Source organism: Neodiprion pinetum, chromosome 7, assembly GCF_021155775.2.
Source record: "Neodiprion pinetum isolate iyNeoPine1 chromosome 7, iyNeoPine1.2, whole genome shotgun sequence".
In the NCBI taxonomy this organism is placed as follows: domain Eukaryota; kingdom Metazoa; phylum Arthropoda; class Insecta; order Hymenoptera; family Diprionidae; genus Neodiprion; species Neodiprion pinetum.
The window spans coordinates 26368373-26394361 of record NC_060238.1 but is presented as its reverse complement, the minus strand read 5'-3'; the positions used below and the strand labels follow the sequence as shown (position 1 = coordinate 26394361).

Sequence of the window (25989 nt, the reverse complement as noted above, 5' to 3'; positions counted from 1 at the left end):
GCTCCCACGTTTTTCTACTTTTCACGTTAATTACCTCGAAGGACAACAATTAGAACTTATGCTACGTACCCAGCTGTATTGGCCCAACCGATTCTGAGATGAGGCATCATATGCGTTGTTTGTTCAATATGATCAACGGTAACTTCAAAGTACCACTTTTGATAGAGAGCCGAACCTTCGACTCTGCCAACGAATATGTTTGGTCTTATACTGGCCACGTGATCGACTAGCTGAGTTTGTAGCAGCAAGTTTTTCCCCGGTAGCAGAAAATCACATATATTATTCTGTGACGATCGTACCGCAACTCCGTTACCAACGCACAGAGAACACAATACGTCAAGAACCTTAGGATCCCTGCCGTGCTTTTCCAGCAAAGATATTATCACTTTGATATGCTCATCCTGTAGAAATATGAAAATAGTTTTCAAATTTTTTCCAGAGTAATTGTCGATTTACTTCATCGATCATTTTATTGGACAAAATGACATACTCTCATCATGTTTAAAGCCTCGGGGGAATCTATAAGGACACAATGAAGCACATCCAGCATTCCTGTTCCTTCGCCAGACGCCTGCGATCCCAGACGACTGAACAGCCAGTTAAGACGATTGCTGTTCGCAAACTGGGCGCAGTTCGTGTGATTTCCCTTAATGATAGCAGCAAGCAGTTGATAGAGGTAACCAGAAATTTGATCCCAAGACTGGCCACTCTCGTCACCGGAAAGTGCGACCAGAAAACCTTGCGAAGTTATTACATTGATTTTGTCTATAGCCTCGAGGATTAGATTCAAAATTCCTTCCTCCTGGAATAAATCTTGACGATTTCTCAAGGCCCGTAGTCTATTTTGTTTTTCTTCGTGTTCTGCGATGAAGAAAATGATGTTTGTAGTGTTGTCGATTATAATTAGATGGCTTTAGAAACTCAAATATAGTTGCTATTCAAGTCGTACCCATATCTTCTTCCGGCTGAGCAAAGTAGTTGATCAGATCTTCCAAGCACATGACCATTTCGTTCAAATTCACATTCTGAAAGAACATTGAGGCTCTTCTATCCATTTGAAGAGTTTCTAAGCCACTAAAACGCAACAAATTATATCTTTGGTAATTAAACACGTCGAAAAATTAAATCCTTCGGAAAAATTGAATCCTTTAAAACTACGACTCACGTAATAAACTGCGTGAACAGACTGCTGCATTTCCTGATAACCCGAGCTGTCCTTGACTCCTCTTCTTGAGACCGAGAGAAGTCAAGTCCGTCGTCCATTTTTCCTTCCTCGTGCAGTACCGCCTGCTTTTCTTCGACTTTACCCACGCCTTTTTTCTTGGTTTCGTAGGACTACGAGCACGATAAGTATACGAAAGGATATTATACACTATTCCACTGGCACAAATAATTTTGACGCGAATAAATTTACTAGCTTTTCTTCTTACCTTATACGAGACCCAGAGACCCTTGGTTGCGTGCTGCATAATCACTGTGGAGTCACCGTATTTGATGATCGGTGTTCCGATTATTTCCAAATCCTTATCCTCGAGAATAGTTTTCGTATCTGTTTTCTCTGATTGGAGCCAGAATGTCGAGGTCTCTATTGTAGCCTCGTTCCTTCGTTTCAACAATTGAAAAATTCTTGCTTATTCTCGAAACACTAACACAGCTTTAGACAACTTATGTTTAAACAAATTCAATTACAGTTATAATACATTATAACGATCACTCACCGGCCCACCAAATATAATTCGTTATTCTCATTAACACCCAAATAACGGCCTGTGGTAAGATGCCTGATACGCATGGGATGTGACCAATTAATAAAACCACCAGCCCATTTCGTTCTGGCCAACTCCAATCTCCACAAAGATCGCGCTTGGCTCATTACGCTTCCTCCTTCGTAGATAACCATGCTGGAAGAATTTCAACAATGATGAGTTCGACACGACTCAAGGAAGTCTACTGAAATTGTCCATTTCTTGGAAACATTGCATGACTCACTTTTGGCCAGGTGCGGTGCTCCATGTGGATGGTATAGTAAGACATTCGTCACCTCCGTGGAAGAATCTCAATACATCGCCGCCGAAGACATAGCCGACATATTTCATTCGGCTTATGCCAGTGCCGTATGGTTGCACTGACCAGTGTGTAACGTGAAATGAGGCATTAACCACAGACAAGTCGTTCTCCTTCGTCGTGTGCTGATTTTCAGGAGTAAAACGAACGATATCAGGACGTGAGTAGTGCGGACACGTGACAACGTTCAATGACTGATTTCAGGGAGTATAGAAAATGGAAACCTACCAAGTATCGCTCGGTAGCGACTGATACTAAAATGAGATCGTCACCCACTCGGACCTTCTCACCCTCTGATCTTTGCTTGGAAGCCGGATGAACCGTCCACCAACAAGCCTCTCCTGAAATGAGTTTCGGGATAGAAATGAGCGTGATCACAGCTGTCGAAGATTATATCAAGTTTTATCAGTACCTTGAGAATGTTCTTGCAAACCGACATCAAATGCAAGTTTGTCGTGAGACGAACTGGTGGACAAGCACGCCAGATACTGAAAATATTCTCATTTCAATTAGTAGCTAAAGGGATTATATCGTGATACTTTTCTTACCGGGATTATAATTGATCGGACTTGCTGCTTACCATGTCACTGTTTTGATGCCTGAGCAGAATTGCATTGCCGTAGAGCAAAGTTCTGTGACCAGATCCTGTACCCTTCCCCTAAAAATTTATATATCAGTCTAAGTTTGCTCCGTAAAAATTAGTATATTAGATGATAAACCCCGATTAGCAGTACTTCAAACTTTTACAACTAGCGTGTATTTTTACATTGGCGAAATTCAAATCATGACCTGATGCTGACAAATCTAGCAATGATCAGCCATTTTTTCTTTCTGGAATAATTACGTGAAGAATCAGAGAAAGCATTTTCAACGGTCACATTTGTAAAAAAATATTCGGGACAAATATATTTAGTATATTGATAGAGGCAAGGTAGAAAATTACATTTAAAGCCCCATATTCTCTAAAATGTAATTAAGTGTTTGCTATTAATGATGATTTATTATTTATTTTAAATAATTACGAAACAACACAAAATATAACTACATCAATTTTTTTTTCAAACGAGTATCAAGCATTGTTGAATTTATCCACTAATGTGATGATATACATGTCTTTTTCAAATACAACAATACTTCAATCCATTAGTCTACTGATAAGAGAAGGCCATAATACGCATTCAAGTGTTACATATATTAAATTAAGGTTAGTTTCGTTACAAAATAACGTTACGTCACAATCATCCAGAGTACTACGTTTATGTTGGATGGTTACCATAATCACGATACAGCATTGATGGAGAAAAAGTGAAAGTGTGTATAATAACAAAGTAACTATAATGGGATTACTTGAACTGCAATTATATACTTCATATTATTATGTTCAATGTTATTTATTAATGATATTATTATCAGCAATGAAGTCGCTACGGAGCATCGACCACAAAGGCAACTTGTGTGTGAAGATGTTTGTTGAGTTTGAAAAAGCAAAAAATAACATTGTGCAGCAAAATAATAAACATCGGTAGTCTCTAACGAACGAAATGTAATAGTGCAAGTTCTGAGATGATAAATTTAGAACAAAATACTTACTAAAGACTCTTGCTGCTGCAAATGAAAAAAAATACACATCGACTTAGATTCATTGGACTTGCTTTTACTACTTTGTATCGTGCTATAAGAAACAGCCGCTCAAGTTTCTATCTGAAAATTTGAATGGACGGACACGACCGTGTGATAGGATATGGCAGGATGATAGCCTGCGTTAACTTTCGCGAGGATATACTCGAGGTGCATGCGATTGACTGGACGAGATAAAAAATAAAGAAGAAAGAGACGACGTGATGTATTCAGAAATGATCGTAGGTGTAACGTGGTAGGGCAGAAAATGAATCCAAGAAAGAAGAGGTTTCAGAAGTTATACGTACAAAAGCTGCTACACGAAGTAATGAAGAAATGTCATAAAAATCGAATGCCACACTTTTATTCTGAATACATCAACCTGTTTAGTAACATAGAGGAGCAAAACACTCTGTTTTAATTTGTTCACTTTTCACTGTCTGAACGGCATAGATTTATTTTTATTTATGGCCCACTCCTATTTCAAACACACTGACTTAAGTTTTCAATCGCAAGTGCGGATCTTTTTTTTAAATTTTCATTTAATAAAATTTGTGAAATGAACTCTTTTTTCATGTTGTCTCATAGCATGTAACACAATTTTTTATTAATAGTGGATAAAGGAGAAAAAATATCATACCGTTTCGGAACCTGCTGCGGTGACCAATTCCTGCAACGCTCGTACGGACAGCGCCTGTTCTATTACAAAGACGCATTGCGATAAGTCTGGTGGAATATTCTTGTCGGCTATGTTTTCGAGGAAACAATGTCTGTTTCCAAAACCTTCCGCCGCCAAGCAGACCCTTTCACCGGTGGCTGTGCAGGACAGGCACACCATGTCCTCCTGAAAATTTAAATAACAATTTTGAATGGAAGTGAAATCGGTATACGTATCTGAGAACTGTCACCGCTCGTCGAATTCAATCACATGTAATACCTACATCAGACCACGGTGAGAAAAAAAAGGGAAAAATAGATCAGCTTTGGAAATCTGAGCAGGTTTATTTTGATTCTAGGTATGCTATATGTTTATAGTTGAGTTTTCAATATTTCTCAGCTACCGCAGAGTATGATTTGAATCTACAAACGTATCTCTGTGTATTGATAGATCGTATCGCTTCAATTGATCAAGAAATTATAAGCAGAACAAATTCGTACCATTTGATTTGATTACATTTCGGTACATTGCCTTGCGATAAGGATCGACATTGTGCTGAGTTTTTTGGCGTACGATGAAATCGAAGGTGAATGTTAGAAGGTTAATCGGTTAAGAGGAGAGAGAAAATTGAGAATTTGCGAGAACTCATGGAAACGCAGATGAATAGCGTGATGAAATTAATTAGAATCTTGAAAATAATACATGAAGAAGTAACAGAAACAGAGATCATGGTGTCGATTCAGATTGAAGATCACAGAAGAGGAAGAAGACAATTGTCCAACAAGGTGGGAAAAACCTACAGTATGTATTAAATCGGTCTTAAAATCCATGAGTTCATCAATATTATTAGTTTACAAAAAACGTCATTTCTCTTAATACTTCGAGTGGGAAATTTTTGGAATACAATATTCGAAGATTGAACGACATTTTGCCTCTCGCGCATGGAGAGATTCTCTCAATGACGGCGACACTTAGATTCAGTGGCAAAGGTCTGTGTCACGCCCGACATCTTCGCTGCCAGACAGCAGTAGCTGATTCCCGTGTCAGGCTAGACTGTCCGCGCTCATGGCTTTCACCACTAGCCTCGGCCGCGCATGGCTGTCACTTACTCGCAACAACTGACGCCGGACGCATCGCTGATCACTACCACTGGCACAGGCGGACCAGAGCGCCGTTTACTACTAACGTCGCCGCACCGAACGAATGATCAGTGACTACGGCTGCCACTTGCTGCCCCGGAACTGCCTTGTTACCGAGCCTCGGATTAACCCCTGACAGGCAATGAGGGTAAAATTCCTCCCCCATCCCCCTCCCAAAAAAAAAATAAAAAATATTGGACTGAACTTTAATTTATATTTCACTAGCTTAACCAGAGGCTGAGATATTTGAAATTAATTTCCCCTGGGTATTTTTTACACTCGTTGCCACGAAAGGTATACGGTTTGGATGTTTTCCTGTCAGGGGTTAATATGTAAGTACTCATTTTTTATGTAAATCATTTTTATTCCTTATCTGATTTTCTGCACGAAGTGATGCGGTTTCTATTTTCCATATTTTAGTTTTTTAAGACTACATTTTATGCATATATTTTGTAATTTTTAATACGTGTTTATCCGGGCCCTGATTATTACTAGTGTCCTACCGAAACACGATTTTCAGTGAAAACCGAAACCGTAACCAAATACTCGGCTCCTCTTCTAGTTTCGACCAAAACCGTAACCGAAACCGAAATTTATACGTCGATAGGTTAATATGTGGTCAAAATTTCATTATACCCCGAAATGTAGTGTTTTTCCTAGCTTTGTAACACATTATTCGATTATATTTAATAAAAGACTTCAATTTATTAGAAAATCACTTCATTTTTGGAATGCGATGTAACTACAAAATTAATTTCGAACATAACCGACAGTACTCGGCATAATCGACACGAACGCTGCTTTCGGCCGAGACCGAAACCGAAACGGAGACTTCGGTCGGTCTTTAATTATTACCGTCTGTACGACATTCGTCGTTTTTCCATTATTACCATGCACGAGGATACAGAAAATGACTAAAAGATATTACATCTCACGGAATCATTTGTATTTATCGATACAATAGATCTTTGCTCACCGGTAAGATATCTGTTCGTATAACCGGAAGCGCAGTTTGCGCGGATAATACGAATTTATATATAAATCGTTTAATGTTAATTCATGTAAAACCGTAATAACCCTGCTATATAAACGTGTTCGCAGACTGAACTGCGCGAATTAAGATTTAATCACCGAAGAGTTGCATAACACGAGGTCCACTCTCCGTGTACACGCGATTCATTTCCTTGACAGATGGCAACGACATGCCCCCTCTACCAGCTCGAGACCTCGACCCGCAAGGGCTTATCGTTAGGCTTGCAAGTGTGCCGTACATATATCTGCATCTGCAAATATGTTTCATGCTTTACCGCAACGAATGCTAACCTAACGGTCTGGGAAACTGAAACGACGTTCGCTCTGGTGGGGAAACCAACCCTCGGATCGAAACTAAGACCTTAAGCTTATACGCGGGTCAAGGCTACGAGTGAATTTCTATCCCTTTAACAGCGCTCCGTGTTTTCCACAATTCAGATCATCGATCTTCGTTAAATTCACGTGTGTAGAAAATGCAGGTGGAAACAAGTGGCACTATTTTATCATACTCGTTGTAAATTTATATGTTTTTATCGTGCATTCGCGGACTGTTTAAGTGGATTTAAAAAAAACAATAACATGGAAAAATTTAACAGATAGTCACGTGTCACGTACAATATTTTTCTACGATGTACAAATATTAATTTTGCGTCTTCGTCGCACTTTCAAGTTTTTAACTTAATTTACCGTCAATCTTGCAGATTTTTTAATCAATAAATTACCTACCATGGCCTTCAAATCGGCAGCAACTTGCCTCCGAATCAACGTGATTGTACATCCGGTAGAAACGAAATCGGGAAAAAAATTTCCCGGTTCGTTATAAGGTAATTCATCACCGATGATCGGGTCATCTTTAGCCGCGCGTGAATCATCAACGTGTTCGTAATAACGCGAGACCGCATTAAATTTATTACTACATTTTTTTAAACACTTGGCATTTTTTATTCTGTACAAAGTTTCGGCACTTCGCAATCGATTCGGACGAATTTTATGATTACCGATTAACATTGGAGATTCTAATTGGCACGTAAGTCGATACTAGTGTTTAAAGTAAAAAAGCGGTATAACTTTAGACAGTCTAATTACGAGAACAAGCCTGGCCATGGTACCTATTGTACATTATACACACGATAGCCGCGGGTGCCTGTCACGCGGTTTGGTTCGCGACAAGAGCAAGAATATAATGTGGCGCTAGCTTGAAATCCTTGGAATCCCTAGGACTTGAATTTATTCGATTATCGTAGCGACATAATTCACCGACAATTCTGGTACGAAAAGTCAAAGGTCAGACTAGCGTTCACTATACATATACACACACACATATATATATATATATATATATATATATGATTAAAAGTGTTCAGGTATATTTATCTTCTTTCCCTATCAATCCGCTGTGGCTTTTGATTCGGTTCACATGCTACGCCCGTGCACGCAAAAGTGTACAATTTTCACTCTTTTCAGGTACATGATCACCACCTACATCGAAATCCAACGGCTACTCGCGGATCAGAGACCCGAAGCTTTGCAAAAATTAAAACACATCACCCCCCCGAGCATCGGTGGCATACGACTACGGGGGTGTGTACATATACATATATATACATATCCTTTTCATGCGGCAGAGATTGCGGCAACAGTTATTTCGCTCTAAATGGCCCGCGTTACAAATGATATGCATAAAAAATTAGCGAAACCAGAAGGCAGGCATGCCGACTACCTACACTATTAACCATAATCTGCGGTGCCGAGACATCTGATGCGATCCGTATCGTTACATCGTAGATTTATTACCGTTGTCTGTAGAGAGACCGTATACGTAGCTGTCCTCTTATTTGATAACGATTACTCTCCTAATTACGAGTGCCTGCGAATTTAAAGATAAAGCGAACCAATTTACTTTCAGCCGGCACTCTCGCCTTTTAAAGCTGACCTGTGCAGTATTGTGTGTAAAACGGATTGTTATCCCGCCGGACGTATAGCAATTTCCAACGTTTCCAACCTATTTTATTTAATTATTCTTTTTCTCAGACATATTCTAACCCACGTGCCATTGTTTTCTCTTGAAAACTAAAGCAATTAATGCTGCCTAGTATGAGTTGACTGGTTGAAATGACTTCAAGCACACGGTAAGACGAGAAAAGATGAATATCAGAAGAAAACATTCGCATAGCTAAACAAAATAAGCTACATTAAACGTCAAACGCCGAACAAAGTTTATTTTTAATTCGTGTTCAATAACCTGGACGAGCTAAATTGTCAAGTGGAGAGTAGTTGGGTAGTAGAGCGTGGCGCTGTCGAAACGTGACATGACGTACCTACTACCACTGAAAAGACATGGACGACAAACGGTCCAGAAAATTCCGATACAAAAAAAGGCATTTTTCCGGTGACGGGTGAGCGCGATTCACAGAGCTACTATACGTGTATTGTAATACACGCGTCTCCGATTTTCCGGATTATACTCAAAGGAGATTATTTTTTCCATGTAGAAAATACGGGCGTAGTCATCGTCACCGTAAACAGGGTGGAAAAATAAAGCGATCGGATTACCCGTCACATGATAGCCGAACCTTTCGTCAATGTGGCGACGTTGCGGATAACCGAAGGTTAACTGCACCCACCTTCGTCAAGTCCTCGTGCGAAAAGGGCAGAAGGAATAAGCGCACCCTTAAAAAAGTTGCGAAATCGACGAACCCCTTCATTCTGTTTTACTTAAAGATGTTGTACAGAAAGTCGAAGATGCCAGTGACTAAAGTGGCGCGTATCGCGGGAAAACGGTGGTGCTCGATGAACGAATGTGAGAAAAAGAGATACGTCGATTTAGCGAGGACGGAACGTAATCGTCGCAACTGCATGGCAGTTAAAAGAAAGTCATTCGGTTGTAGATGATTTCGTTTTTCTCACCTTCGGTTGACAAATCTATGTAGTTTCTTATTTTTTTTTTTTTTTGCCAGTATTTGTTACATGTCTGGACAAACTCGCATTAATTATCTTCGTACAAAGATATGTATATATTTTAAAGGCACTAAAATTCTGCTAACGTAATTAAAAGATTAGCGCAACGGACACGCAATAGTACATCTGGAGTAATTAAATTTCATATTATCCTGTGAAATAATACACGTCGTTAAAATATTTATATTATTGAATAACGAAAATTTCCGTAACGCAAAAAATCCTGCCGTAACTAAAATATTTTAAGATATTTTACTACAGCCTTAGGCTTGGATATGGGCCAAAGCACCAGATCATCCACCCCTCAAACTGTCGCTACCCACAAGTGTGACGACTGTAAAATCCACTATTCCAATCGTACATAAGTATACTAGCAATAAACGATCTATGGCCCGATCGGTGAACCGCAACTACTTTAAATTAAGTTTGCGTACAGAAAATGACCGCTACATCACATGCGTGTGTATATATATGTATGTATGTATAGGTATACACACGCCCCTCAGAGTAGGGAGAATATCGTAAACATTGAGAAACACGCGGGGAGGTGGGTAGCGTAAAAGCATCGTCGCATTAATCGTACGAATCGAAAGGGTGAATGAAGCGGAGCTGGACAATCGTATCCGATTAGAGCTGGATGTACAGGGTAGCGATGGATCGTAAGAGAGAAATGGGTAAAATGTCACAGGGTGTGGAAAATCTGAGAGCGTGTACCGAGACAGAGAAGAATAACTTATTACTCACCGTCCGGAGGAAGGAGACGTCATCCTGCTCGGAGCCACCCTCGCTGTCCGCCATCCTCCAAGCAGCAGCAGCGGCAGAGTTCTTCCTCGAATCGTGATAATTTTCGGTTTATTCGACAATCTTCCCTGCGGCGTATAATGAACTCGGCGGGGGTATATCAGTGAACGGCGAGACGACGTTCGAGCATGTTCGTCGCGTGGTCGATGCGCGGCTTGCGGACGCTGAACGCCGGCACCAAACTCCGTCGCGACGACGACTGACGCACTCGCTCTGTCTCGTCTCGACGAGGGTCCTCGGGTTACAGGTAGCGGCAGATTGCCCGGAGATCAGCGCAGGTGCGACAATTCCCCTTTCGTAAACACTGACGGGGGTGCTTGAAAATTAAAGTGCTCCTTCGTTTACAGGCTCGAGAGGACAGGGAACGAGATTTTCGTCTCCGAGGATTCGCACGATTGTTGGGATGTAGAATTGTTCCGAAAAATTCTTAGTTTGGATAAAACAAACTGTAAAAAAATGAAATAAATAAATAATAATTTCAAAACGTGTGTCAACGGATGTAATTTCGTCGCACGTACATCGACTGCAGGAATTTAATTGGGATTAAATGATAAGTGAAATTGAGGGAAACTTTGATGCAAAACTGCAGTGATCACGGGTCGAAGTCACGTGATATTCTGATTCAATGACGAAAGTAATGCACTTGTAGCTGAAGAGCGGAAAATTGTTTAAAAAATATGATAATGCGAGTTTAATGCGTTTATCGCCGCAGCTGTTTCGTAACACCTTTGTATATTATTACTCCTCTCTGCTGCAAGAGCACCAGCAGCAGCAGTAAAGCGGCGGCGGCGGCGGCAACGCAGGAAAGAAATAAATAACGCGATATATTGAATAATTATAGAATCACCTGATAAACAGCACAAAACTTTTTTCACGGGGTAGAATAATATAATTTACACCTTGGAGTACATACAATTCACTCGCGTTTTTGTAAGAGCGAAAACAATAAAAAAAAAGTAATCACACAATTGTTGCAATGTGAAAATTTGAAGAAGAATATCGTCGAGTTTATCGCGTCGCGGGTATTCGTAAAATAATATATATATATATATATATATATAATAATATATATATATGTATATGTATATGTATACACAGGAGTATATATATACAATATAATATGTAATATTCGTTCGTATCAATAATGCATGTGATTATCGAAGGTGAGTATTGTACCGAAAACTGTTATTGCACCGAGCTAAAATAGCAGCGAGCCGAAATTTCTATCGAAGCTAGAAGAGCTCTGGTACTCCGGTACTCGGAAGAGGACAGATCCGAACAGCCGTTCGGCTCTCGGCTATTTTTGGTACAGCCGAGATGGTCTCGACGCTCGCGGTCGCCCGCAGAAAGCAAAAAAGACTGCGAGCTTGATTCCGACTCTGTCTGCTTCGTCGTGATACGCGCCTTCGACGCTTCTCGTAAGACTGATAAATATTTCCAAAACCACGACTATTCCCTTGTTGGCTCGGCGAGCCAACGGCCAACGACGTATCTCTAGAGCTCCGATTCCGTTGTTCGTCGTTACGTACGCGACGCAAACAGTCGAAAGGCGCGAGAGGAGAAAAGCTCGCTCCCCAGGATTTGAATTTCGAACGACGCGCACTTCTCGTTTTGAAGCTCAACGTCTTTCCGTCCGTCTGTCCGTATGTTCGGTTATAACTCCGCAACTACTGAACCGATTTTGATCAATTTTTTTTCAGTGAACAGCTACAACGTCTAGCTAGGTTTTAGGATGTGTTTCGTTACAGGCGGATCAACAGTTTTTAAGGTATAACGACGTTCGTAAGCATGCGTATACATATTTTTAGGTATTTGAGTAACACATTGTGAACGATATATAATGCAATGATGGATATAGACGATTACGCACGTGCGGCCGTTACCCAACGTTACGCTATTGTGTGTATGTATGTAACGTTTCAAGTGCGTGACGTTTTAGTTTAAAGCGCGGGTGAACCCCCCCCCCCGGAATAGCTGGTAACTATTTTCGACTAGGGACCGATTAGCGCGTTGGATGCTTATAGGTGTACATATAAATATAATAAACGTATCTACCGTACGGCTTGCCGTTTATCAAGGCAACCCGCAATTCGAGAAATATTACCAGAGATGTTTTCTTTTCCCTGTTGTTTCTACACCGTAATAAACACTCTAGTTTAATAATAGTTGTCATTCCGATCCCGAAGCCAAGATTGCTTTGTACACTTCAACACCTGTATATATCTGTTTATAATTTTACTCAATCACTGAGGGATGATTGATTGATACTTCCGGTCAAATATTTGACGGATGTAATTATATGGTGCGTGCGGTTGTACGATATTTACTCGTTTATATACAGTAATATATAATATATGCCCTATCAATCATGAAAATATTGCAAAGTTCAATAAAAAAAAAAAAAAAAAGTGAAACAAACAGTTAATAAAAATTACTTTGATTGTAACAACTTAAAACGACATGATACGTGCAAAAATTACGATATGTTATACACGTGATATGTACAATTGCGTTTTTATTGATTTTTATTTTCGCTTAAATGTTTATTTCTAAAATTTACAGAAGTACAAGTCAAGAAATTTTAACTGTACTGTTCTCATAATAATTCAGAATTTCACGAACGTTAAGAATAAGTTAATTGCTATTACATTCACCTATTTATATATTTATAATTTATAACTTATTCGGGGCGTTATGCATGGCGAACTCATTCATTTATTTATTCGATCATTCATCTAAAGATACCCAACTCAACCCGGTTTCCAACTAGTCATCTTCTAATATTATTATTTCTAAAAATGATTCGAGTGAGTGTCGCCGGAGGTCTTGCGTTGTAATTTCTCCAACTGTGTAGATTTACCCTCTCCGTTATTGAACGTTATTGATCACGGATCTTTTGTCGGATGTTCTTTACTACCCAGCTATCTACCACCACATTACTCCCTTCTCCCATTTCTCTGTATAATCTATAATTTCATACATATGTATTTTATCTGTACTTTTTTCATCTTTCTATAGTATCTGTATCTACATCTAAAGCCTTGACGAACGACTGGCTATTATATCACTCTGAGTTTCCTTCATAGCGTTTGAAATATTTGTTACAGGGAAAGAAAAATCAATTTCTCTCATTCACCGTTGTAACTTTATATTTCTTTTTATGTGTGTATTACTCTTTGTGTTCAACGACTGTATAATTTTCAATGTTTTTTTTTTCTGTAATTATTAAGACGACGTGTTTATTAAATATATATAGAATTCTTTTTCTATATGCTAAAGGTTTTGCCTCTCAAAATATTACCTACTTTTTGGATCTTCATAATTTGTGATAATTCAGACAGCGTTGTTATGACAAAATGGACAGTAATTCGTACAAGTGAACCTTGATCTTTTCAAATCCTTTCTTTTTGTTTAAATAGTATTTACACGTCAACAAAATATACTGAAAGTTCGAATTGTTATAAGCTGAAGATGAAAATTGATGAAAAAGAAAACGTGTTAAATCAGTGGAAAATTATTGTGCAGAAGCAAAACCAGCTATCTGGTCGATTCGGACAGGTACGTTTCAATCGCTGCACTAATTGTCCTATCTATGACCTATAAATAATCTACAAAGATCTAATTTATAAATTGCTACGTGTATCGCAACTGTTAACAGTATCGTTGATAATGTTAGTATTTTGTGAATAAACGTGTCCGTATAAGAGAATATTTTAATTACATTTATGGTATTAATGAGCAAAATATGGATATGTTGGAGGCGCACGCTAAGAGCATCACTTAAAAGTTGATAAAATATCGTCTCTCCCTTTTCTTATTTCTCCTCCTCGACTAATAACTTTGCTTCTCTTCTTTTCTTCTTTTAATAAAATATCACCTTTTCAACAACAGCTGGTCTCTCTCTCTCCTACCGTTTTCCTTCCACTCGCATCGAGTCTGACCTCAACAAGTTTGCCCTTAAATTCAACTTTTAAGTCAAACACTCGACATGCGAGTTATATATATATTGTGTTAATTCGAATGTTTATTGTCGTTGTGATAAATGAGGAATTGCAACTTTATGACTACTACGAACACTATACTTGAAAAATATGTAACAGAGCAACGTGGAATGGAATAGATAAATAGAACAGCGTTGGATCTGATTTTTCTCTCCTTCCTCTTCTTCTCTTCCACAAGTAATATCACTATTACGACGAGTCTGAAAATTTTCACAATGTTAATGAACCAAATGTTTAACTAATACGACGTGTGTAGGATCTACTACGAATTTTGGATGGTTACCAGTCACTTCAAAAATTTCAACGCTTATCTCTTCCGACTATTCTTTGTTATTCCAAATTTTAAATATATTGTAGTACTATTTCCTTTTTCGCATCCAAACAAGTAATTACAGTATTGGTTGACTTAAGATTTTAATATCGTACTACGTTGAAATTTCTCTTTGACAAAATACGTACCTCGAATAGCCGAGAGTTGTTATAACAGAATAATAATAGTGATGATGATGATAATAATAATAATATTAATAGTAATAATTAATTACAACCATAATAACGATATAAATAAATGAATTTCAAACCCGAATTCTACGTCTTGGTTTTTCTTCTCCTTTCCTGACTTCAAATTTTTACTGCCATGGGAAGACATAGTTTTTTTTGTCGACATTTTCGTTAATTTTTTTTTTTCTTAAATCAAAAAAAGTTTAGCAGCAAAAACGATACAATATTTGCCCAACTTTAAACATGCATGACAGACACAATTTTACACTAATACTTTGATTAATGCAAAGTTTGATTGAGTATTTTTTTTTCTCAATTTGGTGTTTACGACACGAGGTAAGTTACTTGAGTTACTATATTACATAATTATTACAGCTGCTATTTCTTTCTCGTTGTCATGATTCTTATTTGTAACGTCTTTCGCTCAAAACAAACAATCGCGTTATATTCTTTCCAAACATTACAAGTTTATCACCCGTTACCGTGAGATATTAATCAGAGACAAAGATGTATGAATAATCGATTTTATTCTAAATGCAAATTGAATGCAATAAAAGGGATAATAACGCGATATATTTATTTTGCATTCTTAACCGACAACGAGTTGGCTAGATTGTAAAATATTTATATTCAATTACTAATCAAGAGACAGCGTCTTACCTCAAGAAAAACTATCCGCACTACCAAACTTGGTAATTATAAATACATTTTAGCAACTTACATTGGCATGCTGGACACTTCGAAAGCAAACGTGCATTGTAATTTTTAATCTATATATTACACGAAACTTTATGGCTCAAACGATGTAGGAATTGTTTCTTTTTTTTTTTTCCTTTTTCTTCAAATTTCTAATCAATTGTTAAGATGGAAGTGCCAATGAAAGGCGTGTCGTGTTCAAGATTATTGTATCCTACATCATTTTCGCATGCACGGCCGTTATGCGTTAATATTTTATTTATAATTTAGCATGAAAGTGTAAGCAGTCAATCCTTACGTACGTAATAAATGAATGAAATATTTTTAATATAGTATAATACTTTCTTCATTTTTCTTGCATTGTATTTACATCGCAAAATTGTCAATCCGAAAACTTCTGTAAAAGTTCTATGAACTAGTTTAGCTCCATTCTTTTAAAGGGATTGAATTACGTCGGCAAAAAATTTCGTATTACATTTTATAATAAAAACTTTGGTTAGCAACAACCTAAGAGTACAAGACTAGACGAAAGAACATTCAACGACAAAGATTTGTCTCTTCTTATTGAACTTACTAATCGATCTGGGTGTGGATGTGTGGACATGTGTGTGGCTATGTATGCGTATGCATACATATATAATATATATATATATATTCGTATACATACATACATATATATATATATATGTATATGTATATATAGTGTATGCATTTTCTTTGTCGTCCAATTTTTTCATCCGGTACTCTTTGATTGTCTTATTAGATATTTACGCACTTAGCAACAAGAAAATACACAACTTCAATAAGGATTTAATAGTTATTATCCCGCTCTTGAAGCCGATCACATCACATTACTTTGATCTACAGGTTATTAGCTTATTCTTTCTTTCTTTTTTTTTTTTCTCCATGAACATGCGATAATCTCCATTTGTTACTGTATGTAATAATGATATATTCATCGCAGAACACTCAAGAAAAATGTATGCACGTCGTTGTCGACGAGTAAACAAAACATTCACGTTTATTTTAAGGAGTGTTTCACTTGGTTAAATAATAATAACAATGATGATTATGATGATGATGATGATGATGATGATGATGATGATGATGATGATGATGATGATGATGATGATGATGATGATGACTACGATGACGATTATGAATAATAATAATAACTATGCTACTATTCTAGCCATCAAACAGTATACCATAGGGACTGTGAAGAGATTTTACAACCAACGTGTGTTTATTTTCAATAAACCAAAGGGATGCTCGATCTTGCCGTAAAGATTCAATTGCAAGCTTCAGATGCAGTAAAACTTTTTTTGTCGATTGTATACATGATTGGTTTTGCGATATACATACTATAAACAATATTATGTACACTGTATACATACCTTAGACTAATACATTTTATGCAAACGATTATAGGTAATTTGTTACGTTGACTACGTTAGAAAAGCACAAAACAATACCTGCTAATTTGTGCCTTCTCGAGATTGAATTCAAGTTAACAGGGGAAATTCAAACGCATTACTTCACTGAATTGCAACTCTCGAAGAAAAAGATTATCAAAGACATTTGTGTGAATGAGATTTCAAAGATTTTTATATCTCAGCAACAGTCGCTATGGTTCACGGTGCATTAGGATCAAATTATTTGAATGAGTTTTGGCTGACAGAAACGACTTATTTTTTATACGCCATGGGCGTGCTACTTGTAATTCAAATAAATTGGCTAGGTGCTAGACTAATAGCTGGCTTCGTGTCCCGCGAGTATATACAAATCTGCCCCTTCGGACTCCGTCAAGGTTCCTGTGTGAACCAAATGGCTCTCCAGCATCACAACCCTGTTCAAAGTAGACATATCACGAGTTAGTTATTGCTCCTCGTCTCTCAGAATGAAAACAACAAAGACAACGTGAAGAAAAACGTACAAGTTCATAAAGCGAAGAGTCTTTCTGATGAAACATCGACACTGCAAGATAATGAAATAATGTATGGATTAACATTGCTTCCTACTTACTTGTCAGATCCAAGTAACCTGTACGTTCTACTTGGATCAACGATTTCTTGAGTTATATCGCCATTTTTAAAACTCCTTCCTTGCATGCCGTGTTTATGGAATGCTAATACGCTGTCCGGTAAACAAACTGGAAATTCAAAAACCAAGAGTGTATTGAAACGGCTTGAAATTTTTATTTTTCATTTCCAACTGATTCGATGTTTCGAAATCGATATTTCTGATCCATCATTTCATTTGTAATTCTTCATACTTACTGATAGATTCGATTTGAAAATGAAATTGGAGCTCCGAGATCTGCTTTTTGCTTACTCTTGGATTCCCTACGAGCGTCACTACCTTAATTAAATCTGAAATAATTGATAAAATGTTTGATAATCTCAACATCGTCAGCGATTATGGTCAATGTTTGGTTTTCTTCTCTGCGATAAAGAGAAACTTACTGTCATAGCATACTAAGATCGCGTCTTTTTCGAGCTGCGTTACATTTATTACTTGGAGGTTCTCTCTCCTTGGAATAACGGTGGCTGCGAAATGAAAGATATAATCAACCGGTAAAGATATTTAGCTGGTGAAATAATACGCGAACTCGAAGCAGGGCTTACCTGAGCCATCCATGTCTTCCAATTCGTCGCTATGGAACCAGCTTGCTCCGGAATTCATGTTGACCAAATCTAGTTTTAATTTATTCTGTTGATACGCCTGCTTCACCGACACACATACCATCGGATATTCCATCTCCGGAGTAATAACCATCTCGAATACATTCAGAGGTGACGGTAATGTGCAATCAAAGTGTTTCAGTAGCATAAATTTGTTAAGCGGATCATACCACTGCATTAAAAATATTCCCGCAGGCATAGCTCCACAGAGGTATTTATACCTAGATCGAAATACGGTTGTGTAAAAGAATATTGATATTCAAAGAAAAATCATTTTATTTGACATTTACCCGTTATAAGGATTGCGACCTACGCAACATTTCGAACACCCCTTTGTGTCCGGAACTTTGGTGGTCAGAGCGAATTTCCTTGGCACTAATCTCTCGGGTATTCTGTTCATATGCAACGAAAACCTGTGCGTTTGTTTGCTTTGCATTGCCAAAAGGTCGTGCCTGTACAGCTGAGGAGTTTTGCCTGAAAGTTCAAAGCATTGAAGGCTCAATTTTTCAGAAACTCACTTTCCATCAAAAACTTGCTACAACTGTAAGTGGAACGAGACAGTCCGAGTCGAGTATACCAACCAGATAAGGACATGAGGACGTCCTTAATGACATACATCCAAATAGTTCGTCTTGGATACAGCTGATCGATAGCAGTTTCGTGTAATTCGTTCAGATTCAAGTTGTAGATACCTTCTTCGGCAGCTATGAGTAAGTGCTGATCTCTCGTGTCCGGGTGAATCCAACTTGCTGTACAATGTATCCTCAATGGGCAGCCATTGAATACCTGTTCAAAAAAGTTCATCATTCTCATAGAACACTCGAAAAATATTGTGTGCAAAGCAAAAAGGTTAGAAAAATGGGCCGCGTAACATACCTTCGAAAAACACGCTCCCATGTGCACTTTTGGTGTCGGAGGAAGCCCGTTGCTCACAGGCCGTGGCGGTGTATGCCTCTTCCTATCCCTTCGCCGAGGAGGTATGGGAGGTGTGTCCGTCAAGAGATCGGGTCCCACTCCCTCGCCCTCCCCATTTCCAGGTGCTTCGTTACCATCCCCTAGAATTGGAATTGAACAATCGAGCGATCCGAGATCCAATTGACATTCGATACTAACTTTGGAACATCATCCTTTTTCTTTAACGATACATACAGTGTGAAGTAAGGCAGACATTTTTGGTTCAACTTTGATGTAAAATAAGTTAGGGTAACATCGGTTAAGCGATATAAGGCTGTGGTAACAAAATGGCAATGGCGTTCTTTCATATATCCACAAAGCTATGACGTGACTGAAATTGATCAAGCGTGCTCCTACCATTGGACCTTGGCAGGTCATCTCTCGGTGCACTGTCCGAGAGCGATCGCTGACGTTGTCCGCTAACAGCTGCCAAGGAAAGGGAGCCACTCACCAAGCTGTACAACTCATCCACAGAGCTGTGACGTCTAGGACTCGCTTGCGACCCTACGCACCCAACCTACTCTGTACACTACTACCTAACGTTAAACGATACAGGAGAGAGGCCTTTTGACTGGCAATAATATGAAACGCAATCTAACCACCGGAATCCTTAGGCATGAGGAAACTTGTGATAGTTTTCTGGCTAAATTATAAAAAATTTGTTCGGCGTTAAGTCAGATTAGCTTTTCGTTGATAAATGCTCTTTTTTTTATGTGGTTTTAAATCATTAGGATGCTCTGACTTTTCTATTCTTGAATCTCTTGGCTAAGCTCGAAGAGTCAGAGCAATACTGTACCAGAACTTACTCGTCCTCCAGCACGGTTGCTCGTACAGCATTCTGAACTTTTCTAACACTGATTCCTTTAGTTTTAGCTTTTTCATAGTATAAAAATTCATACAAGTTTCAAATAACTGGTAACTTGTAAGAAGGTAAGAAAAGTGTAAATACGTTGTGTAAAGGCTAACTTGCACTTGGCCAATCTAAACAGTGAAAAAAATTTATGAAAAAGCTTACCCTCTGTCGATTATCAAAAGTGACTAATAATACTCCCACTTCTAGTTCTAATAGAATCCAAACAACAACGACACAACACGATTTCAAACAAATACAAATATACATACAATAATTCAACAAACACCAAATTACGAGATAAGAAAAAAAAAAGATTAATTTTTTCTTGCTTTAGTTCGAATAATTCCTCCTCCCAAAAGATCTAACAGTTATTGAAATATTTTAAACTGATTCACTGTATTATTCAGTAACTTGGCTACTTGTTAGAATGTGGAAAGATGTGTTTTAATTCTCACCAGTCACGTTGTTATAGTAGTCCCGATGTACCTCACAGTCACCCGACGATTCTCCAAGAGGCAGAGTGGCTCTGAAAAAACAAATTCAACACTCATGAAATGTTAACTGATCGAGTCACAACCGTTAATCGCATTTAAATACACAGCTTGTAGATTATCAGCAAGTTAGTGGAAAGAAAAGACAAAACCGAATGAAGTATGAATAACGTACACCGTGAAATAATGACTGCCTTGAAGATATGAAAGAGCTATTAAATAAGGTCGTAGTAGTACTTGTAGTATTCTTATGAGAGTGTTAGAAAATGTGTTTAGGAATTCGTTAGGACGTGCAAGTTTTTCTTCAGTGATTTCGCTAAGGTATGTATGTACAGCGATGTCGATTCTAAGAATAGCAACGTTTGATGTCAACTACTGTTGTATGATAGCATTTTAGTTACTTACTGCAGGGAATATAGCTGATCGCAATGCCCAGCAACCATCGACATTGCATTCCCCCTGCACACAGGAAATACGAGGTCACACACGCGAGAGAAAAACTATCTGTTGTTTCATTTTTTTTTTTTTTTTTTTTTCATTTTCTTTTTCTTTTCGTATTCTTGCCCACTATAATCTTTTCCTGTATACCATCGTTCATCGTCAAGCACTCAAGTCTCATTTCCTGCTGCCTATGTATTTCGTCTAATTCATGTTCGTATGTGTGATTTAAAACTACATTGGCTAGCACACATCGCGTTTTGTTGAAAATTGTCAAGAGTTGGTGTAAGATCTAATGGCAGTAAATAATCTTTAATCTGGACAACCGATATAAAGTATATGAAATTTTAAAGACATGAAATTTATTACTATTTGAGTATCGGTAGGGGATTGGGAAAAATCACTAATTCAATCAGGTTCTAAGCGGTTTTATTTTACGTCCACCACCAGCATAGGTAGCGCGAAAGCTTGGAGGTAAAAAAAAAAAAGATAAATAAACTAATTGTCGTGCAACAATCCTGATACGTACATCGAATAAATACTGTACCTTGAAACAAGCTCATATTGCATTTACATTATTTTCTCGCAATAAGTTCAACGACTCATGCTGTAATAAATTGGAAGCTGTTATGAAAGTAAAACAAGACTTGTACCGAATAATTACTCTAATGACCGAAGTAAGTCTCTTACAAGGTATTTCAGACGAATGAAGCTTTCGAAAGGAGATTTTCTACAAACGATGGATGTCAAGTAGGTACTGTTTAATGATGCAAGCGCTTTTGTTTCAGTTATTAAATTGATAGTATTACTTTGATGCTGTGATTCGTATTGGATTTTCAACCTTAAAAAGAAACACTAACAATAAGTTACTAAATGCAGCACTTTTCTCAGTCTATCAACTTGAACGATTTCAGTAACACATGACAAAAACAGCAAATGATCGCGCAAGGCGTTAAAATGTGTATATGATAAGATGAAAATTTAAAAAAAAAATTAAAAACAGGAAGCATGAGTGCAAGGTGCAAGATGCAAGGGAAAAGGTTACCTGCCAATACCTTAGCAACAACTCCTCATCAATGTACTGCAATAGACTCCTGTTGGGAGAAATTATTACAATTACAAACTGATAAAAAGAAATTAACGTTACGTTGGAAACGACAAAATTTTAGTAATGAAATTAGTTAATCAATTAGGTTACGCAGAAATACGAGTGGCTGCATGATTAAGTACAGTGAGCCGATCCCTACCCTGTAAGTTCGACAGGTTTATACGGTATGTAGCAGATTTACCAGTGGTGTTATCCATTCAAGTTAAATGACATGGAATGATCCTATAAAATCAAACCAATACTACGGGTATGTTATAACATATAGTATCAGACAAAGTTTAGATGTCTCAACACTACACAATAAGAAGTGTAGTTGACATGTAAAATATATCAGAGATTAGAATTTTTTAAATTATGTTAGCACGAGAACTCTGATAAAGATTCTTAAAAAAATGCTAACCACTAATCGATCATGCCCGTGCACATGCTGGATTTTTCAATGTTTACTGATTGTTGTGTTTCGCATACTTTAAAATTTTTCAGGTATTCGGTATTATCGTTATAAGAACCAACTCCGATTTAGAGAAAGCATTTTTATTCAGAAGCTCTATACTTGTGGTTTTTTTTTTTGTTTGTGTTATCAAATATTTCGTTATCACCTGAAAGAGGTTTTGTGTTTTTTTTTTTTTTTTTTTTGACAAATTTATAGGCACCTTCACACCAAGCGAAACTCTTTCTTGCCAATTACCTGAGGCTCATATGAAAAATCTCGGTGCCTGTTTTGCTTCGACGTGACAGTCTACTATCGGTTGTGACTCTAGCTCCATGCTTACTGTTACAGAAAAGAAAAGCTTAGCCCTGACGAATAATTTTGGAAACTCTTTTGCCACATTCATACTCAGCAAGATGATGTAGTGTATCGTAGTTTTCTAGGTTCAAATATTCTATTGACATGTTGAATAATTTAAACTACGATCAAGATACAAAAAGCATAAGCAAGCGTGCTAGTTTCAATCTTTGGAACATTCAATAGAAAAAACAGTAAGTGGATGTATTAAAAATTACGAATATGGTTGGTCGAATTATCGATTTGCAATTATTGAACCAAACAAAAGTATTGTTTTTATTTATACACAGAGCATCTACTCTCGTTCAACGTTCACTAGAGCAGGTGGGATATATATTGTATATATATATATATATATATATATATATATATACCTATAATCTATGCAGTGTTAGTGAAAATTACCATTTGATAAAGATGAAGTACTTGTATGCAATGATTTGAATGATCTGTCAATGATGAGAGTATATTTGTGCAGGAAATGGATATGTTCACCAGAATATTTTATGGCTCAGACACATCTGTGTATCATAGAAAATTGAGAAATTCTCAGCAAATGAATAATTGTCGGCTAAAATCTCAGCACTCTCAGCATTTGCTAAAAATCACTGCAATTATCATGTACATTTCAGATGGTGAGTAATTGAAAGATTAACACAAGTTAGTGGAAATGAACGAGTAACATCAAACCCGATTTCGAACTTTTGTCGAATCTGTAGTTTGAATGTAGAATAACAAGTACCTAGACACCGCATGATAGGTTACATAATAAGGAAAAATAACTCACTTTTCTGGGACATCTTCGAACGCAGTTCCTATTCCACAATCCGGATGCACGTCACAATTATGTACAGTCTGTAGAGAACAAAAGAACACGCATAGATATGGAAATTTAGTTTACTACCGCATTTTTGTCAATTATAGACAGTGCAAAAACATTCTGTTACCTTGACGTTGTTCATGATGTCTATGATATCCCAGGCGGGATTACTATCTACAGAAGGGGCTACTGATTCTCTCTGTAACGTATCCTCACCTAAATTAATTCGATCTGCAAAAAATCGTATTTTATGAGCAAAAATTTCTGTCGATCAACGTACAGTTTTCAAATGGTAGTATCAATTTTACCATCGCTATCTAACTGTGGAATGGGACTTTTTGGTCGGGATCTGGCAGTGTGCCGTGACGCTATACGCTGGGGGACGTTTGGTACCGCACCGTCATCGTCGGGTTCAAGTTCTGTGAACATGTGACTTGGATTCGATACTTTTTGGAGCAATTCCAAAGCCAGTCTTTTACTCATATCACCTTGGAAAAAGGCGTGCTGTAAATTTGTAATATACATAGAAAATTCAACATGAAATTTGAGTACACTCTTATACCAAAAAGCGCAACATTTTTTTGATATTACCTGCAATAATTTATCCGCCGTCGGTCTTTTCTTAGGATTTTTAGTCAGAGCAACTTTGACGAAATTGTGAAACGTCGGACTCCACTTATCCCTATCTTTCAACGTTGGGGGCTTGAAGCCAGATTTTGACATGAGAAAAAGCGCTCTCATAGGGTGCAGATCAAACATAGGAGGTTGTAGCTCTGCCAGCTCGATAGCTGTTATTCCACAAGCCCAAATATCACAGAGCTGATTATAACCACCCTTCCTCTCAACAGCTGCAACCTGGTTGAGGCGATAATATATTTTAAACAAACACAAGTATGTGGATAATTGATTGAAGCTGTTCAAGTGTAATATATGTAAAAGGTACCTCAGGCGCCATCCAGTAAGGTGTTCCTATGAAACTTTTTCTCTTGTTTATCGTAGCTGTGATTTGAGCAGATACGCCAAAATCTGCAAGTTTTACATCCCCGTTCTCCGTGAGCAGTATATTCGCACCTTTGATATCTCTGTGCATCTTTCCTTTCTCGTGGAGATAGGATAGCCCAAGTAGCGTCTCTCTGCACATGTAAGCTATCTGAATCTCCGAGAGTGGTCCAGTAACTAGAAATACGTGACAAAAAATATTTATCAAATATCAGGTATTTTCCATTGTAAGACATCAAGTTCATTCACGTGGGAACGTAAAACACCAATATTACTTACTGTGGTATATGTCTTGGAGAGAACCACCCCCGCAGTACTCCATGCAAATCCATAGTTTATCCCTTCTAAGATAGCTTCCGTAGTACGCGATGATATTGGGATGCTTGCAGTCTTTCATCATTAAGATTTCTTGTTGAATAATTGCAAAATCATCCCCTAGAGAATAAACATAATACAAGTTGTAAGCAAATGTGACGACGGTGACGTTTGAGTGAAATGGTGAATAATGGTCGTGAACGTCGAGTGTCTCATCTGACAATAGCCAGGGATGATACAATAGGTGAGAATAGCAGAGATGGGGTGACGAGGAGGTGACGAGGAGTTGAGAGTCTATTAAGAGTCTGTCTTGAATGGCAGATTGACCTACCTGGCTCGAGTTTGATAACCTTGATAGCAGCGAGATCGTTCATGGAAAGTCTTTTTGCCTGAAAGATAAAGTCGTATGAAGTTTGGGAGGGAAAGGATCGACGAATTTAGCTAAATGTAACCGGTAATAACCTTATAAACGTCGCCGTAGGTACCACTGCCTATCCTCTGTATCAGTTCGTATTCATCCTGCGGATTTCGTCGACTTATATCACTGGACAACGCGTTCACGTTACCTGCCATACCGTTTTATTAGTAAATTAACACTAGATTCGACAAGTCGTACCTAACATCTAAAAAAATCGCTAATATTACAAAGTAAAAACACATTTGATAACGAGGATGTCACTTCTGTCGAAACGTCGCCATTGTTCACAACAGCTCTGAACTTTGCCGCGAACGTATTGCGAGAGATTCGAGCGTCGAGATCTCTCGAGGAGCCCAATACCCCAAATCCCCTTTCGGTTGAAGCTAACTTCTCGTCAAGGCTCGTATATTTCCCACCCACTGATGTATACCAGTAATATTTGGCATCGCACTGTCACTGATCGCTATTTGTCAGGACGATCATAACCACAGTCGTTGGTTGGTAAAATCCATCGACATATAGTACTCTCACCTGTGCTGTTCCGCATAATTTTCGATAAAACTGGGAAAAACCAGACAGATTAATTTGTAAGTTATGTCGACCGGCGGCATATTCGACGCGATATCTCAAACGATAAAAATATCAGTACGGCCAA

General features: G+C 37.9%; 2 protein-coding genes and 1 long non-coding RNA gene across 15 annotated transcripts in view; 1 reads left to right on the top strand and 2 right to left on the bottom strand.

Moving 5' to 3' along the window:
• RyR (Ryanodine receptor) overlaps positions 1 to 11226 on the bottom strand; it is a 35224-nt gene extending 23998 nt beyond the window's left edge. For both annotated transcript variants that reach the window (XM_046636301.2, XM_069137991.1), the window contains exons 1-14: positions 11117 to 11226; positions 10213 to 10715; positions 4322 to 4525; positions 3655 to 3669; positions 2645 to 2722; positions 2477 to 2552; positions 2293 to 2405; positions 1990 to 2189; positions 1719 to 1901; positions 1431 to 1602; positions 1166 to 1335; positions 950 to 1074; positions 491 to 861; positions 70 to 401 (exon numbers count right to left, since the gene is read on the bottom strand). In XM_046636301.2, coding sequence (XP_046492257.1) covers positions 70 to 401; positions 491 to 861; positions 950 to 1074; positions 1166 to 1335; positions 1431 to 1602; positions 1719 to 1901; positions 1990 to 2189; positions 2293 to 2405; positions 2477 to 2552; positions 2645 to 2722; positions 3655 to 3669; positions 4322 to 4525; positions 10213 to 10266 — 2093 coding nt within the window. In that variant the 5' untranslated portion in view covers positions 10267 to 10715; positions 11117 to 11226. The remainder of the gene's footprint in view (positions 1 to 69; positions 402 to 490; positions 862 to 949; positions 1075 to 1165; positions 1336 to 1430; positions 1603 to 1718; positions 1902 to 1989; positions 2190 to 2292; positions 2406 to 2476; positions 2553 to 2644; positions 2723 to 3654; positions 3670 to 4321; positions 4526 to 10212; positions 10716 to 11116) is intronic.
• On the top strand, positions 5415 to 11154 carry LOC124223914 (uncharacterized). 2 transcript variants are annotated; one of them, XR_006884387.2, is made up of 4 exons: positions 5415 to 5810; positions 7975 to 8091; positions 10157 to 10547; positions 10617 to 11154. It is a non-coding gene; the product is annotated as an uncharacterized lncRNA (long non-coding RNA). The 2 variants fall into 2 exon arrangements; XR_006884386.2 differs by lacking the exon at positions 5415 to 5810 and adding an exon at positions 7217 to 7334.
• Positions 11227 to 13463: 2237 nt separating the features above from the next.
• Positions 13464 to 25644, bottom strand: hppy (MAP4K3-like protein hppy). Of its 11 annotated transcripts, XM_046634349.2 has the most exons (21): positions 25379 to 25644; positions 25248 to 25305; positions 24881 to 25036; positions 24546 to 24778; positions 24194 to 24457; positions 23911 to 24106; positions 23730 to 23833; positions 23570 to 23637; positions 22684 to 22767; positions 21943 to 21981; positions 20855 to 20908; positions 20414 to 20484; positions 19463 to 19609; positions 19028 to 19206; positions 18733 to 18937; positions 18442 to 18625; positions 18095 to 18372; positions 17933 to 18016; positions 17747 to 17839; positions 17493 to 17619; positions 13464 to 17316 (listed from the first exon to the last, which is right to left on the bottom strand). In XM_046634349.2, the coding sequence occupies exons 1-21, from the start codon at positions 25487 to 25489 to the stop codon at positions 17217 to 17219; spliced, it is 2835 nt and encodes a 944-aa protein (XP_046490305.1). In that variant the 5' UTR covers positions 25490 to 25644; the 3' UTR covers positions 13464 to 17216. The 11 variants fall into 11 exon arrangements, with proteins under 11 accessions (XP_046490305.1, XP_046490307.1, XP_046490306.1 ...); XM_046634351.2 differs by lacking the exon at positions 20855 to 20908; XM_046634350.2 differs by lacking the exon at positions 21943 to 21981.
• Positions 25645 to 25989: the final 345 nt, after the last annotated feature.